Source organism: Monodelphis domestica, chromosome 7 (assembly GCF_027887165.1).
Source record: "Monodelphis domestica isolate mMonDom1 chromosome 7, mMonDom1.pri, whole genome shotgun sequence".
NCBI classification, from domain to species: Eukaryota; Metazoa; Chordata; class Mammalia; order Didelphimorphia; family Didelphidae; genus Monodelphis; species Monodelphis domestica.
In genome coordinates, this window is record NC_077233.1 from 261,671,436 (window position 1) to 261,690,169 (window position 18,734).

An 18,734-nucleotide genomic window follows, 5' to 3' on the forward strand; every position below is an offset into this window, starting at 1 on the left:
CCCTTACCACTCTTCTGCCTTGGAGCCAATCCCCAGTATTGACTCCAAGACGGAAGGTAAGGATTTAAAAAAAAAAAAGAAAAAGAATGATGAGACAACAAAGCAAAATTTGTGTGATACAGCCAAGCTAGTATTTGGGGGAAATTTTGTATCTCTAAATAGGTACATTAATAAAAGAGGAAAAACAGTATATCATTGAACTGAGAATGCAACTAGAAAAAGAACAAATTTTTAAAACCCCAAATACAAAGAAAATCTTGAAAATCAAAAGAAAGATTAATAAAGTGGAAAAAAATTTTTAATCATTAAATTAACAAATAAATTGGTTTTATGGGTTAAAAAAAAGCATGATAATTGGTTAATTTGATTAATAAATATCAGTAAACCAAACTGCTAGTATGAAAAATGAAAAGTGAATGTACTGCTAATGAAGATAAAATTAATTAGAAGTTATTTTTTCCAATTATATACCAGTAAAACTAACCATTGGATAGTATCTGTCTAAAATCAGAAGCAAGTATTATCTATATTAGGGATAAACTAGAAGCCTTCCCAATAAGATGAGAAGCAAATCAAGAATTTCCATTACCAACATTATTATTCAATATTGTATTAAAAATGTTAGCGATAGCAAAAAGGAAAAGAAAATGAAGGAATAAAAATAGGCAATAAGGAACCAAACTACTGCTCTTTACAGATAATAGGATAATATACAGTAAGAACCCATGTTAAACAAACACGACACCACAACAATTCAGGTATATGCAAGTGACAATCAAAAAAAATATGTAAAATAAAAATTTTAATCATAAGCTAAATCCATTCAATTTTCCCAAGTGGAGAAAGTCTCAAAACAGTTCACCTTGACCCTAAGAAGTGTCAGTGTGAATCATTATACTGTTTTGAATTAGCTCCTACATTAGTCTTTGTCCGGAGTTCTCACTTGTAACAAGTTGTGTTGTGCCTTAGAACAGTACTTCTCTTTGTTTCATTAATAATCATAAAATGCCTAGTATGTTCATATGAGAAATACTTATTAAATAATGGAGCTCACTACTATGCACAATTTTCAACTTACTCAAAGGGTCTTAGAATGGATTGATCACATAAATGAGGTCCTGCAAAACCTAGAAAACCAGGGAATCAACTAAAAAACTAATTAAAACAATCAATTTAAGCAAAAAAAAAAAGCAGGATACAAAATAAACCCATATTACTCGGCAACATTTCTATATACATACAGTTCTCTCTTAAGACCCTTAAACTATTTTTTGTATGTAATATGTATTTTTGTATGTAATACAAACTTGGGCGAGAACATGAGGAAGGGAGTGAGGCAGTAAAGGGAGTAATGGTCCATGGAGGAAAAAGACCAGCACAGAGTTCAAGGATATATGAGAGCCAAGGACAGAGCAGAAGGAACATGTGGAGGGATGGGAGTAGGGCCAGCCATGTGGGGACCTAGCCCAAACCAAGAAGAACAATATACAGGGGTCAGACAGGTGACTTGACATGAACCCAGAAGAACACAGGTGACACTCAGAGGCTAGAGACAAACACGTGATCAGATACACAAGTGGGTAGATGGAGTAAAGCAAAAAGATCAGAGAAAGGAGTCCTCAGAGCTCAGGAGCAGAGAGAGAGCATAGTACTGCATAGTAAAGTTAACATAGATGGGTTTTTTGGGAATATGGATTTCTTTCAGAATTCTTTACCTAAAGTTGAATTCGCATAATGCAAATGTATATAAAGTGAGAACTATCTATATTACCAATAAACCCAGAAGAAAAAATAGAAAAATTCCATTTAAGATTACTGCAGACAGCATAAAATACTTGGAAACCTACCTACACAAACACAGAGACTACATATCCATATTACATGTCCTTGGGTTTACCAAACACTGTATTATTGAGAAAGCTCCTTCTTCTTGCATATCTAATCTATTCTACTGATCTACTTTTTGAGCCAGCACCACATATTTTTTATAATTTCTGTCATAAAGTATAATTTGAAGGATGTATCCCTATTCCTACCTTTTTGTTTTCATTATTTCTCTTAGAATTTTATTAGTCTAGCTCTGCAAAGTATCCCCATGGTAGTTTAAGTTGTATTGCCATTTTTATTATACTGATTTGGTCCAACCATGAGCACTAAATACCCCTCCATTATTTAAATATTTGTTTTTATCTTTGAATACAGTAACAAAGGATAGAGTAGATCACAAAAACAAAATAGACAATTTCAATTACATGAAATTGAAAAGTTTTAGCAAAAATAAAACCAATGCATCTAGGATAAGAAAGGAAATGTCAGCTTGAAAAAATCTTTGCATTAAATATCTTCTGATAAATATATACATAAATATATAAAGACCAAGAGTCATTCCCAAATCAATAAATGGCCAAAGTATATGAACAGTACTTTTAAAAGAACTGTAAATTGGGCAGCTAGGTGGCTCAGTGGACTGAGAGCCAGGCTATAACAGTTAAATTAGTCTCTAGTAATAAAAGTATTATATTTTATGAGATTTATTAAAGATTAGAAATCAAGGATAAAGAAATACAAAACAAGAAAAGCACGTGCCTAGGGCACATTAGCCCATTCACAACCTACTCACTACATCTTGCCTGCCAGGTAGAGATATGCATGTGCTTAGAAGTGGAAGAAGAGGGGCTCTTGGGAGGCAGAGAGCTCTTTAAATACTAAATTGTGTCCTCGCACTCAGGTGAGGACTCAAGTGAGATTATAGGGAATTCTGGGAAGTACCAAGGACTTCTGGGGATTGAAGTCTGGGGTTCAAATCTCCATTTTAACATTCCCCCTTTGATCATTTATTGGGAAACCAGTTTCCCCAAAAGGATCATGAAAACATAATCAACTTAAAGATTACAATAATTTGAGAATAAGAGGAAAAAAGAAAAAAACAATAATTGCTAAACACATTGACAAAAAACCAGTTAGGGGGCAGTCCCCTTTGGCATGAAAGTATACATACAAATAAATGTGCAATCAACCACACCCAAAGTTCATTCTTGATCTTCTCGTGCAGCTTGCGGTCTGGAGGCATCTTCATGGTGTCTTCTCCAAAACGTTCAGTTTCTGGATTTGGAGAGGTTGCATGTTTCTTAACCTAAAATTCTTCTCAAAAGGAATTTAAACTTTGCAATTTAAAATAATAATATTTTTACATTTCCCCCTTGAAGAGGGTGATTTAAAAACAAAGGGATCATTTAGGGATACATGGCTGAGCTATGAGGTATATGAATCAATTGGTAAGAGAAATTAAAAAGACATCAGAAAAATTCAAATAAAAAAAGATAATTTCTGGATGAAAATATAGACTATCAAAGTCTTTTGTGTAAAAATTGTAAGTAAAGGAAAAATAAATTTATAACAGGTCCCTGAATCAGGGACCAATTAAAATGATATAAGCAAGTAAGCATTTACCCAGTCAGTAGCCAGGACTACAGAAAGTTGCCACACTAGAAAAGATAGAAAAGGGCCTAGATTATAGGAGCCAGGTAGCAGTCAAATTTGAGTTACTCATCTGTATTTTCAGAGTGTGGATACAAGGAAGGCCTACAACTTAACGTATGTTAAGCATCCCAACCTTGATTCTTCACACTAGGTTCAAGTCCTTTGTATTGGCTTAGAAATGCATCAATCCTTCCTGGATTGGTTTCTTCTTTTCTTTTTTACTTGTGTGCTCTTTTGGCACAATTCAGTTTTAGCTTTGTGCTTCTTTGGCCCTGTGCAATGGCTCTTTTGTATATCTTGTCCTGGAATCAGACAGAATCATTAAGCTAAGTCCCATAATTATTTTTAAACAATTAGCGGCATCATTTTTATAGTCTCAAGCTTTTGGGACATGCATTGACGTTATAGCAAATGTATTTTAAACTTATATTACTGATAAATGAAAAAAGTTAAAGAAAATCTTAATACTAGTGACGTGTTTTAAATATAAAAAAGGAGAGAAAAATAAAAGAATGAAATAGTATATTGCACATGCAAGAAAAATATAATAATAAAAGTTTTAAAATTCAAAAATGTAGCTTATAATCATTGACACACTGTGTCAGCTAAGGAAATATAGAATACAAGGCTTTCTCACCAAAAATGAGATCCATTTCCTCTTCATGCCTGGCCATGATCCACTGTGAGTACAAGCAAATGAATTTTACAAGGTAACAGTTGTTTTTTTTTTTAAAGAACAGTAGTACAAATATATAGGTATCAATATCCCCAAAATTCTCAATAGTCCAGTTAATTACAATAGCAAACAAACCCACTATCATTTTTTACATGAGTCTGCTGTATGAAATTTAAAGAAAATGGATACTTGTCACAAGTTTTTTCAGGTGTAGCAATGTTTCAACCTTGGCAAACATATTTTTAAACAAAGTAAAACTTATTTTAGGTTTAGAACATCATCAAGAAATCTAGTTATCGTTACAAAAATGTGGCAGGGGAGTCTAGGAAAAACCCAAACCCCTGTACTGTTGATGTTGGGTAAAGTGAGCTGAAGAGTTATGAGAGATGCTCCTCTTTCGGGAGTGCTCCAGGGGTACCATGCCCTGGAATTAACTTCCCAGCTCCCTTGGTATGAGACTGTGATGTCCCATCCATTCACATTTTATAAATGTGGGAGGTGGGGATTATAATTATATTTCATTTCAGCTACTAAAATTGACCGTACCTCCTGTTAGGGGCAGGCAAAATGACCAGAGATTGTTAAAAAAAAAATTCTAAAAATCATGTCTAAAGACTCCTTAAAATCAATTTGAGATATTTAGCTCATTAAATTTTCCAAAGATTGTTATACAATTGTAACCAGTTCTGATGGAGTCCATCTATCCTCTATGTGACAATTTACAAAGTCAAAACAGAAAAATTATTTTTATATGGGCTTATTCAATAATATTTGTTCAGTGCAGTTATAGGGGAAAAGCAACAGAATATAACAGTAGTTAAAACCCAGTACATTAAAATGATTCAGTGTAACAGAATAGTATTGAATGCATTAAAATATGAACTTAAAACCAACAAAATTAAATCTTAAACAAAATAATCAATAAAATGCAATAAAATACAGAGATTTTTTTTTAAAACATTGGAGTCTGAAATGCCTTAAAAATATAACCTCCAGTCTCTTTAAAGTTCATTGGGTTTTTTTAATCCATTTAGATGCCTATTGTCAGAAGGCAGTTAAGGGTTAGGCAATGGGGGTCAAGTGACCCACCCAGGGCCACACAGCTAGGAAGTGTCTGAGGCCAGATTAGAACCTCCCGTCTCCAGGCCTGGCTCTCAATACACTGAGCCACTGAGCTGCCTCCCCATAATGAGGGTGAGTTTTTGGAATTTCAAATTGGGCCAAAGAATTGCAGGGAGCTGAATTTTTCCCCTAAATCTCAGGTGATATAAATAACAGAATCAATACACTCAAAAGATATCCTCTGAAATACCCCATGCTTGTAATCAACTTCCTGTTTGGAAAAGTCTCTTCCTTTTCCTCGTTCTCCTCCACTGTGGCCCCCTGCTCCTTTGCCCCCTGCCACGTGGAGGCTAATTGTAGCCTAAAGAAAGAACACCCCCCATTTTTACCAGCTGGTTTTTGATCCTGAAGAAATTGGGGCAGCTACCAACAAGGCCTAGGGCGATCTGGCTCATAGGCTGGAGATCAACTGGGCTGGGTCCAGATGGGTCAGGATCGGGAGAGCTATCTGGGTCCAGATTGCAGGAGCGCAGAAGCAGGCAACAGGAGGAGCTGGGCCGGGCGGGCTTAGTCAAGAGGCTTTGCTAAAAAAGCCTTGGAGAAACGTGGCTTAGAAATAATTTTCTCGGCTATCTTTTTTTTTTAATTTCAGAAGTTCTCATCCAATCTAGTGGTTGCCATTAACTGTAACAGTTAAATTAGTCTCTAGTAATAAAAGTATTATATTTTATGAGATTTATTAAAGATTATTAGAAATCAAGGATAAAGAAATACAAAATAAGAAAAGCACATGCCTAGGGCACATTAGCCCATTCACAACCTACTCACTACATCTTGCCTGCCAGGTAGAGATGTGTATGCTTAGAAGTATAAGAAGAGAGGCTCTAGAGAAGCAGAGAGCCCTTTAAATACTAAATTGTGTTCTCGCACTCAGGTGAGATTATAGGGAATTCTGGGAAGTTCCAAGGACTTCTGGGGGTTGCAGTCTGGGGTTCAAATCTCCGTTTTTACATAGCCCAAAGACAGGAGGTCCTGTGTTCAAATATGGCCTCACTTCCTGGCTGTGTGACCCTGGGCAAGTCACTTAACCCCCATTGCTTAGCTCTTACTACTCTTCTCCCTTAGAACCAATATTGGTTCTAAGACAGAAGGTAAGGGTTTAAAAAAAAGAAAAGAACTGTAAATTATTTTAAAAATCATACCAAAAACTGCTCCAAATCACTAATAAGAGAAATTTTTTTAAAAACCAACTTTGAGATTTTACTTAATACCTAGCAAACTGGCAAAAATAACAAGAGATGGATATAATCAATGTTGTAGTCAACATGCAAAAAGAAGCAGATTGACGGCCTGTTATCAAAGTCCTGAATAGGTCCAACTATTCTGAAAAGCAATTTAGCATCTAGTAGGATTAAACTATAAATGAATAGATTAGAAAAATAAAACATTTTGTCACACAAAAGTGAAAAAAAGGAAGAAATTTGAAATTTTGTTTAAAAACTGACGATGTCCCTTTTTTTAAAACCAAAAATTCCACTGCCAGAACTATATCCACCAAAGAGGTGGAAAACAAAAGGAATACAAAACAAAAGGTCACATACATACCCAAATATTCCCAGAAGTTTTTGTAGTAGCAAAGATCTAGAAACAAAGTAAGTCTTCATGTAACAAGCATAGATTATTCAATAAACTATGGAACATGAATATAATGAAATATTACTGTACTTTCAGACACAAAGAATATGAATAATTCATAGAAACAAAGGAAAATCTGTATCAACTGATAGAAGGGAAGTAAGAGAAATCAGTAAAGCAATATGCACAATAAATATGATATAAATGTTAACAAAACTGAATATTTTATAACTATTATATTGTAGAATTATTGTATAAATATTGTAAAAATTCATATAACTACAACAACTAAGCCTGATCCCTGAGAATTAAGAAAATACATCACCTTTCTTTCAATTTTAAGGTAGGAAACCATGGGCATGAATGTCATATATGTTTTGTAACATCAGTGATCCCTTCCAGATATAAACCAATTATAAATGTATGTACTTTTAAACAAAGAATTCATAGTTTATTACTCAAAAAAGGAAAAAACAAACATGGAAACACACAAAACATATATATTGGAGGAGTCAAGGCAGCTGAAGAGTAGGGAAAAGAATAGCAATTTTCCTCCAAAAAACTTCCAAATAGTTTTATAGAGACCTCTGTGTGTGTGTGTGTGTGTGTGTGTGTGTGTGTGTGTGTGTGTGTGTGTGTGTAGGGGTGTATGGGATGCTCAGGGAGGAGTAATATCTTTGGTATGGAGGGCTTGTCGTGCCCTGGCAGCCCTCCAGCCTCTGACCCTCACCTGACACCCAGCTCTCACTTATGGCTCCTAGTAGCTGCTAGCATGCGGCAGCGGCCACACCCCGGGCAACGGCTTCGACAGGCCGGCTAAACCTTGTGAGGGTAGCCATTGGGTCGTTGTGGACCCCTGGTGAGCCAGGGCTTTGCTCACCCAGCATGTGAAGACTGTTTCGCCAGAAAAGGCGGAAGAAACCAACAAGAAGGTTCAGCGGCTGAGATGGCGATGCAGCAAGGCACTGTGGAGTGCTTAAGACAACACGGCCATCCAATGCAGCTGAGGATGTCTCCAGGTGTAACGACTTTTCGTGCCAATGGACCCAGGCTTCCAACGCCGAGAGAGTGGGACTGTCTCTGTGCATCGACTTTTCTACTTAAATCTTCATGCACAAGTGTCTTTGTGCACAAAAAGGCATAAAGACAATCATCATCCTCGGTTACCGAGAGACTACTACCATATCAGATCAAATCCAGATCAGGAAATCCCAAGAAAAAAAATCAGAGAATCATTTTCCCAGCCCAGATAAGTATAGGGAGATAGAGAGGTCTATGGAAATTAGGGATAGGACCTAGCCAGAAGCAAGGCGTTCCAGCACAGGGACAAGCTTGCCAACTGGCACATTTGTTGCTGGATACCCACTCAGGTCCAGAAGTAGACTGAAAAAAGGACTCACATTTAGTGATGTCACTGCAAGCCCTGGAGTTTTTACAGTGCTAAATCAAGTTCAGAAGCAAAACTAGGTGGCTTTAACCCCAGGAGCAGAATAATTCCAGCTTCGAGCCCAGTCTGAAAGCTTGTAGCAGAATACCCAGAGTAGGACTCCCAGACCAAACAGAGTCAGTAGCTCTATCACTCTGAACCAGCAGAGCTTTCCACCTGGCTCAGAGTGGCCAACTCCAAGAGCAGTCTACAGAAATTCTCAAAGGGCAAACCCAAAGAATAGCCCCTTTAATGAAATAAATACATGGGTCCTGTCTGAGCCATATAATCATCAGATGTGACAAAAGGAATATAATTAGATAGAAGGTAATTTCATAAAAGTGGTTCTCATTTGTCTTGATGGTTGGTCTTAAGAGTGTAAAGCGAAGGGGAGAGGAATATTGTAGGGGAGGAAAAGGAAGCTAGGGGAAATTCTCTTACTAATAACTTGGGCACACAGGTAAGAAATCTAATAAAAACAAAAAAGAAGTGGTGGGGGAGCAGGTGACAAGAACTTCCAGTCAAAGGAGGGAATGCACATCTATGCACACATATCCCAAGTTAGTTATAGAAAGATTAACATAGAAATATATGTTATTTATATATACATATATATAAATAAAATAATATAGGAAGATTCCTCCTCAAAAAGGAGAAATAGGATTGAGATTGTCAGAGAACACAAAGTTTAAAATTAACAAATATTTTTAAAATAGTTCTTTCTTCCTTCCTCTTCCTTTCATATATGGCTAATAAGACAGTATCTATCTAAGCCATCAGCAGGTTTTATCCATAATAGGGATAAACTATAAGTCTTCCCAAGACAATCAAGGGTGAAGCAAGGATGCCCAATTATCACCACTATTATTCAATATTGTACTAAAAATGCTTTGCATGATTATACATGTTTAGGAAGGACTTTGTTTTTCTTGCCTTCTCAATGAGTGGAAGAGGGAGAAGAGAGAGAATTGGGCCAGAAAAATAAAATAGAATATATGTGTGTGTATACACACACACACACACACACACACACACACACACACACACATATATACACACACATATATATATATATTTTTTTAACTTTACTTTCCATCTTAGAATCAATACTATGCTTTGGTTCTAAGGCAGAAGAATAGTAAGGGCTAGGCAGTGAGGGGTTGTGTCTTGCCACAGGTCACAGTTAGGACGTATCTTGAGGCCAGATTTGAATTCAAAATTCCTGTCTCCAGACCTGGGTCTCTAAAATATTTTTAGCATAAATTGAACTGACTTCACAAAGCAGTAGTAAAGGTTGACAATATCTATAGGCTATTAGATTGTTAAGTGTAACCAAAAGCAGTTTATTACTGAATAGATCGTATGAAATAGCTAACATCTACATGTGGAATCAAAAGGGCTTTCATGTACAATATACAAATGAATGCAATATTCAACAAAGAAACAATGAATAAATAGTTGAATAATATGGATTTAACTATGAAAATGGAGGGGCTTAAAATAGCAGTTATTGCCATAAGGAATTACAGAAAGGTTATCCTTTCCAAAAAGGGGGAAAAAAAGACACATGGCAGGTAGATGACCCAGTGGATTGAGAGCTAGACTTTTACACAGGAGATCCTAGGTTCAAATCTGACCTCAGATATATCTCAGCTGTATAACTACTGAGAAGTCACTTAACCTCCATTGATTAGTCCTTAAGGCTCTTTTTCTTTAGAACCAATATACAGTATTGATTCTAAAATGGTTACAATCCAAAAGGTAACTAATACAGATGGCTGTGCATATGCCGTTTCTTCTCTGCATGGTTGTCTGTTTCCTCCCAGAGTTTTCAAATCCAATATATACAATCAGAGCAACTGTTTTAAAACAACTAAGACAAAATTGGACAAGTCTGGATAAGAAAGAGTTTTCATAAGTTCAAACCCTTAGAAAAAAAGTTGAACAAGCTCTCAAAGTATTTCATAAGAAAAAACTCCCCAGGACCAGATGGATTCAATAGTGAATTCTACCCAATATTTAAACAATTAATCCCAATATGATATGAACTATATGGAAAGAGAGGCAAAGGAGTCCTATCAAATTTCTTTTATGACACAAGTATGGTGCTGATATCTAAGCCAAGAACAAAACAAATCAAGAAAATCATAAACCCATTTCCTTAATGAATATAGATTCAAAAATTTTAAATAGAATACTATCAAGGAGACTACGGCAAAATATCCCAAAAATCATTCACTATGACCGAGTAGAATTTATACTAGGAATGCAGGGTTGGTTCAAAATTAGGAAAACTATCAGCATAACTGATCATATCAATAACAAAATCAAAAGAAACCACATGATTATCTCAATAGATGCAGAAAAAGATTTTTACAAAAATGTAACATCCATTTCTATTTTTTTAAAAATAACACTAAAATGCATAGGAATAAATGAAGCTTTCCTTAAGATGATATATAATAAAAATCTAAAATCATCAGCAAGTTTCATTCATAATGGAGATAAACTAGAAGCCTTCCCAACAAGATCAGGGGTGAAAGCAAGGATGCCCATTATCACCACTATTGTTCAGTATCATACTAAAAATGCTAGCTACAACAATATGGAAAGAAAAAGAAAGAGAATTAAAGTAGGCAATGAGGAAACTAAACTACCATTCTTAGCAGATATAATGGAATTAAAAAATTCTAGAGAATCAACTAAAATACTAGTTGCAGGATACAAAATAAACCCATATAAATTATCAATATTTCTATACATTACTAACAAAATCCATTAGTAAAAGATAGAGAATCCACTTAGAATAACTCTAAACAATATAAAATACTTGACAAGACAAAGGAATTATATGAACACTATTACAGTCAGATCTAAACAACTAAGAAAATGTTAACTGCTCATGAGTAAGCCAAGCTAATATAATGAAAATGACAATTCTACCTAAATTAATTTAATTATACAATGTCATACTAATCAAACTACCAAGAAATTATTTTATAGCGCTAGGAAAAAATAATCTGCAAGAACAAAAGATTGAGAATATATCAAGAAAATTAATGAAAAGAAATGTGGAAGAAGGTGGTCTAATCATACCAGATCTCAAAATGTACAATTAAAGCAATATTCATCAAAACAATCTGGTACTGGCTAAGAAAAAAAAAGGGGGGGGGAATCAATGGACTAGGTACACACTCTACAGTTGTAAATGACGATAGCAAACTAGTTTGAAAAACCCAAAGATTCCAGCTTTTGGGAGGAGAATTCACTATTTGACAAAAATTGCTGGGAAAACTAAAAAACAATATGACAGAAACTAGGTATAGACCAGTATCTCACATCCTACACTAAGATAAGGTCAAAATGGGTATATAATTTAGACAAGAGTGATTCCATAAGCAAATTAGGGGAGCATGGAATATTTTACCTGTAAGATTTAAGAACTTCTGACCAAACAAGAGACTGAGATCATTCCAAATATAAAATACACAATTTTGATTATTTTTTCCCCTAAAGCACTGACCTTATTTTTGTCTTATCAATACTAAGTATTGGCTCCAAGGCAAAAAAAAAAAGCAGTAAAGACTAGGCAATGGACATTAAGTGATTTGCTCGAGGTCACACAGCTAGTGTCTGAGGCAAGATTTGAACCCAAGCTCTCCTGCTTCCTGGCCTGATTCTCACTCAACTCACTGAGTCACCTAGTTGCCCCTGATTATATTAAATTTAAATGGGGTTGTACAAACAAAACCAATGCAACCAAGATTAAAAGGGAAACAACAAACCTGGAAAAAATTTTTACAGAAAATTTCTCTTCTAAAAGTCTCTTTTCTAAAATATTGTGAACTGAATCAAATTCATTCAAACAAGTCATTCCCCAACTGACAAATAATCAAAGGACATAAACAAGCAGTTTTCAAGTAAATAAATCAAAGTTATCTAGTCACATGAAAAAATACTCTAAATCACTATTTATTAGAGAAATGCAAATTAAAACAACTCTGAGTTATCACCTCACACCTATCAGACTGACTAATATGACAGAAAAGAAAAATTTTAAATGTTGGGGGGAGATATAGCAAAATCGAGCTACTAACGCATTGTTGGTGGAATTGTGAATTGATCTAGCCATTCAGGAGAGCACTTTGGAACTATGCTCAAAGGGTTATAAAACTGCAAACCCTTTGATCCAGTGTAATACCACTACTAGGTTTATATCTCAAAGAGATTAAAAAAAAAGTGTAAAGGACCCATTTGTACAAAAATATTCATAACAACTCTTTTGGTGTGGCAAAGAACTGGAAACTAAGAGAATTCTCATCAATTGGGGAATGTCTGATTGTGATGGAATACTATTGTGTTGTAAGAAAGGATGAGCAGAATGATTCTAGAAAACCCCTGGAAGACTGACATGAACTGATGCAGTGAAGTAAGCAGAACCAGGAGAACATTGTACACAGTAACAGCAATATTGTGGGATGATCAACTGTGAAACACTTAGCTGCTTTCGGCAATACAATGATCCAAGATAATCCTGAAAGAATTCGTGATGAAAAATGCTATCCCAACTCCAAAGAAAGAACTGATGAAGTCTGAATGCAGATCGAAGCATATTATTTTTCACTTTATTTTATCTGATGTATTTTTACTTTCGGGTTTTTGTTTTATATGAGTATTCTCTTACAACTTGATCAATCTGAAAAGATGTTTTGCATGACTGATTATACGTATAATCCAGATGAAACTGCTTACCAGCCCAGGGAGGTAGGGAGATAATTTGGATCTTGTAATTTCGGAAAACATGTTAAAAATTGTTATTACATGCAACTGGGAAAATATATATATATTTTTAAAGTTCAAACCTTGAGGGCCTCCAGAAAAAGAGATGGGCTAAACTCATGTCCAAATACAAGTTCTAGTTTTAATACTTCCATTAATTCATTGTATGACCCTGGGCAAGCAACTATTTCGGAATCTTACATTTTCCTCGTTTGTAAAATAAAGGGACTGGATAAAGTGAACTCTATATTCCCTTCCAATTCTAACTTTTTTCAGTTTACCTATGTTATATCTGAGATCTCCAAATTTACTGGTCAAACAAGCTTTATCAGTTAAAAAAAAATGGGTATACTTTCAATTTTTGTATATTCATAAATTATACCTACTATTGTAATTTATGTGCATTATAAACAAACTAGAAATAAAAAAGATGAGATAGATGAAATATAAACATTTTTAAATAATTGTTTTATTTTTAACTATATAAACTCCTTATTCTCAGTAAAAATATCAATAATTTTTAGCAAAAATGATGGAATATGCTTATTTTTTTAATTCTTCGTTTAACACAGTGTGAGATGGCAATTTTAAGGTCAGTATATTTGGGTTCCTAGTTTAAATGGCTATCATAGCTGGAAAGGGAAAAATTTATAGTCTAGAATTGAAGAACCATAAAATGCCGTTTTAAAAGGCAACAGGGTAATGAATAGGGTTATCTTTTTTTAATCCCTCAACCTAATTAAACTCAGAAATTTCCTCAGAAAAACCCTACAACATGAAGTAATGTCCTTAGTTCTTAGTGTCACAAATTGTCACTAGAGTTTAGCACTTAATAAATGCTAGTTGACTAACTCAAAAGAAGACATAGATGTTTCAATTATCCAGATATCTGAAGGAACTCTATAATAAAAGTGGAGAATCCAATAACTTCTTATTTTAAAGATTATCTCATCCTTCAAAAGGAAAGTTTTATTTGGGATCTCATTTTCATTAACTGGTTGTTGAAGTGGAATCTGCTTTCTCCTGCCCTTCCCTCCTCCCCCAATTTGGGACTACATTTACCTCATTAAAAAAAAAAGTGGGATCTCTTCTTTCTCTTTCTTTGTAAACAATTTATATAATTTAAGATAGTACTTCATTCTGCCTGTTTCGTCTAATGGCATTCTATAAGGCTCTTTATAAAATCTAAAGATTAAAATTCTCTATACAGATTCCAATTCATCACTGTTAACTAACAAAAACTTAAAGAATATATTTTTACAATGACTGGACTGCTCCTCACTATTGTACAATTTCTATTAAGAAAAGGAATGAAAAGCGGTAACTTCTCAACATTTCTAAAGAACACGAATGACATCATAAGCCATATTAGACAAAAGCTCAGGAAAAAAATTTACATAACTCCTAGACCACTCAACTTTTTTAAACACTTTTCATTCAATTATCTAATTTTTATCCCTACAGCATCTTCCTACAGGAATCTTTTCTTAATCCCAATTGCTACTGCCCTCCCTCTCTAACAACTTTGAATTTACCTTGTATTTGTGTTTATTCTCTCCATATTTATTCTGCATATACTTACACATGTATTTTTTAATCTCTTAAGAATAGGAAAATGTTTCTTTCTTTATATGTATACCTTCAGTGTTTAGCATATCGAATCTTAATACATTTGGGTCATCCTAAATTTGAGGATTCATCCCAAACCTAGTCTTCACAAACCTCTACTAAACTAAGCAGGGCAAAAGTTAGCTCAACCTTTTATCCTCTTTTCCTTTTGTGTTCTTTTAAAACTCTTCCCTCCAAACACCATTGGGCCTGTTATAATCATTTCCTTCTTCAACCTCTAAGGCTGTATTCCCAATCCTGCACCCAATGGCTGATCTGAACAATAGATAAGCCATTTTGTTCTCTGGAACAGGTACAGAAGGATGTATTATGACCTCAGTCTAGTTACTGATGCCATAACTTTGCTGACCCTAGGGTAGCAGAAAGAACAGGTGGTGCCATTTTTCATCCACTTATAGTTTGATCAAAACTACAAATGCCTCAGTGCCTTTCAGAAGGGGCAGGGAAAGTCAGAACTGGGGAGAAAAACCTGTGCCTAGAGTCAACCATCTTACTGAGCTTCCTTTCTTCCTGATCCAGAGTCAGTCTTCTCATGGGTCTATAGGACCAGTATTCAAAATTCTAATGCCCCTATTTCAGCGTATCATTAAATGCAAAACAGAAAAGATCCAATGCCCTTTTTCACAATTTGGTACCTGTTTTAGGGAATCCAATAACATAAGTCTCAAAGTTCTTGATATTACTAATACCAAGACAAAGTATGGCAATTAATAATATGTAATTTCTTTCCATCTGTTTCACCAGTAGTGTTAAACTCAAATAGAAATGAGGCTCATTAACAGATATATATAAGAATCCCTAAGGATTTGTTTTTGTTTTGGTTAATCATTTTTAACTCTTCATGGCTCTGTTTGAGGTTTTCTGGGCAAGGATACTGGAATGGTTTGCCATTTCTTTCTCCACCTCATTTTACAGACAAGGAAACTGAACCAAAAGGGTCAAGTATCTTGCCCACAGTCACAAAGGTAGGAAATGTCATTTGAACTCCAAAAGAAGTCTTCCTGACTCTAGGCCCTGCACGCTATAAAGCTATAAGAACCCGGCATAAGGCTACATATTGACATAGCTTTAAAATATAATATTATCCATGTTTAATCATATTTGTATGTATGTTTCCCAATAACATTTTAATCTGGCTCCAGAGGTACTCAGTGTTACCCAGGAAATGTTTGACATCTCTCTTTCTACACTATCTTAACTAGGAACCTAGGTTCAATTATCTTTATGCAGATAATTCTCAGTTCTATAGATACAACCTGAAATTCTCCTGCATTTTCTCCTCTTATTTTTCATTACCAATTTCCTTTTAGACATCTCGAACTCAACACTTCTAAAACAGAAAGAACTCATCTTTCCTCCCAAACTGTCCCCCTCTTGCCAGCTTTCCCATTATTGTCTAAGGCACCAGCATCCTTCCAGTCACCTATGTCTTCATCATTGACTCCTCATTCACACTTATCCCACATATCTACTCTGTTATCACATCTTGCCTTCACATCTCTCCTAGACTTCTCTCCATTCAACACAGCCAACATCCTAACCCTAACCTCTGGTTCAACCTCATCACCTCTCGCCTAAACTATTTTTGCTAAAGTCCTCTTTTAAAAGCTTCATAAAATGCCTGACTAGCACACAGTAGGCACTTAATAAATGTTTACTGACTTCTAATTAGTCTCTCTGTTTCAAGACTCATCCTATTTCAATCCATCCTCCATTCAAATGCCAAAGTAATATTTCTAAAGGACAAGTCTAACTATGTCTCTCACAAACATCCATTTATTTAACTCCTATTACATGTAGGGTCAAATACAGTCCTTGTTTGATGTTTAAAGCTTTCACTACTTGGGCCCTAATCTTTCTAGTCTTCTTAAACTTGACACCTTTTTACACACACACACACACACACACACACACACACACACACACACACACACACACACACACACACACACACGACCTGCACTGGCCTACTCAGTACACTGTGCCTCTGCACAGTTTGCTCTCTATAACAAATAACTTGTGTCACTTAATTTCCCTAACTTCCTTCAAGATTCAAAAATACTGAATGCAGTTTTTTCCATGGCAGACCAATCAAATGGGGAGTGTCTTTTGAGGAATAAATAGTTCAATAAAAGGTATTGTGAAATGTGATCAAATATTACACTCAGATTCCATCTTTTTGCAGGAGTTGTCTTCCTGCCCCCCCTTCAAATTGCTAGTGCCTTCCCTCCAAGATAACTGTCCATTTGCTTCAGTATATAATTATTCCAAAAATTTAGTACAGTTTAAAGCCCTTTTAAAAAAAACTGCACTAAAAAGCTTGGGGCACTATCTCCTATGTTGTGCTGCCTCCCCATCAGGCTGTGGGTTGCTTGAGGGCAAGGGACTGTCTTTATTAACTGTAACCTTAGCACAGCACAGTGCCTGACACAAAGTATTTAATGAAAGCTTACTAGATTGAACCAACCATTTTGCAGAAAGCTTTCCTTACTTTCCCCTTCCACATCTGTTAGTGCCTTCCCTGCAGATTACCTTCCATCTACTCCATATATGGGTGCTCCAAAAGCCTTGCAGCAGTTTTAAGCCCTTTTAAAAAACTATACTAAGATTTTCAGTCCACTCTTATGTCCTCGAGCCACAGTTATTTTGCTCTCCTCCATTTGAGGGTAAGCTCCTTGAGGGCATGGACCTGTTATTCTTTTTATTAACCAGATCCCCAGTGTTAAGCACACTTGGCAGATGATTAATAAATGTTGACTGAATTGAATTGCCACACAGTACATGCTTAATAACAATGGCTGGGATACACAGCTATGTATTCATTCACATGTCTTCCCCACTGGAAGATGAACTCCTTGAGGACAGCATCCCTGTTTTTTTTAGCATCTTCAAATTCCAGGCCTGGCACATAAGTAACAGCCCAACAAAGGTTGATCGAGGCAAGATGGGTCGGCCACAAATGATCAAAGGAAAAATACGTGGATTTGGGGGCATGGATTTCTTGAACATAATGGAGGGGGGAGGGGGTCGAGGCTCGGGAACTGCGCCGAGCTGGCGAGGCCTGCCGGCCTCCTTCCTCCAGGCCCAGAGAGAAGGGAAGGCAGCCCCACCTTTCCCCCCCATCCCTCCGACTTCCCACTCGCGACCGAGACCTACCCGTCGGGAGAGTACTCCAGGTTGAAGACTGCGCCGTGGGTGCGGGTGCTGAGGTACACCGAGTCTGCCGGGTGGATGGAGCTGTACAAGCTGGTCATCGTTCGGAAGTTGTCCCGGGCCGGGTCCACGTACAGCCCCCGGCCCAGGGTGCGGCTCTTCAGCCAACGGAAGAGTGGGATGCCGATGGGGCGCCCGGTCGGCCCGGCCCCCCCACGCCTGGGCTCGGGGGACGGGGAGGGGGAGTGGGAGGCGCCGGCGTTGAGCCGGCTGGTGAAGAAGGTGTAGGCGGAAGGGCAAGCTGCAACGGCGGCGGCTGTGGAGTTGGCTGTGGGGGAGTCAGGGGGGGAAGGGTGGACTACGGCGGCGCGCGGGGATTGGGGGCTCGGCTCGCCCTTGGCCCCGGCCGCGAGCTCCCCAGCGCGCGCGGCCGCCGCGGCCGCCGCCGCCGACGAGGTCCCCGCCGTCACCGGGCTGGTGGGCAGGGTCCGCAAGGGCGTGCGAGGATCTCGGGGGTCGCGAGGCTCGCGGGGGTCGCGGGGGGGGCTGGAGGAGGGGTCGGCGGGCTGCGGCGAGGAAGGAGAAGAGGCAGGCCCGGCCGCCGCCGCTCCGTTCCCCTCGTGCGGCCGACCCTCGACTCGGCTTACGAAGCCCAGGTCGTCTCTGGCTAGCTCCTCCGCATCAACCCCGACGGGGCTGCTGGGTCCGAAGGGGAACATGACCGACGGCGAAGCCGACGCCACCCCCTCAGCCCCAGCTCCCGGGCCGCCCCTTCAGCCGCCGCGCCGCCGCCGCCGCCGACCACCGCCACCCTCCCGCTGCAAGACACTTCCGCCCGTGCCTCCGCCTAAGCGCGCCGGCGAGGAAACTCACGCCGGCGAAAATGTGGAGCCG

General features: G+C 37.5%; 1 protein-coding gene across 3 annotated transcripts in view; it reads right to left on the reverse strand.

The window, feature by feature from the left end:
- The window catches only part of DCAF10 (DDB1 and CUL4 associated factor 10), a 56,910-nt gene extending 38,324 nt beyond the window's left edge, over positions 1-18,586 (reverse strand). For all 3 annotated transcript variants that reach the window (XR_469779.3, XM_007498028.3, XM_001372064.5), the window contains exon 1: positions 17,844-18,586. Coding sequence is in view for 2 of the 3 variants with exons in the window: in XM_007498028.3 (XP_007498090.1) it covers positions 17,844-18,559 (716 nt within the window). In the remaining variant the exon portion in view is untranslated. The remainder of the gene's footprint in view (positions 1-17,843) is intronic.
- Between the last annotated feature and the right edge of the window lie 148 nt (positions 18,587-18,734).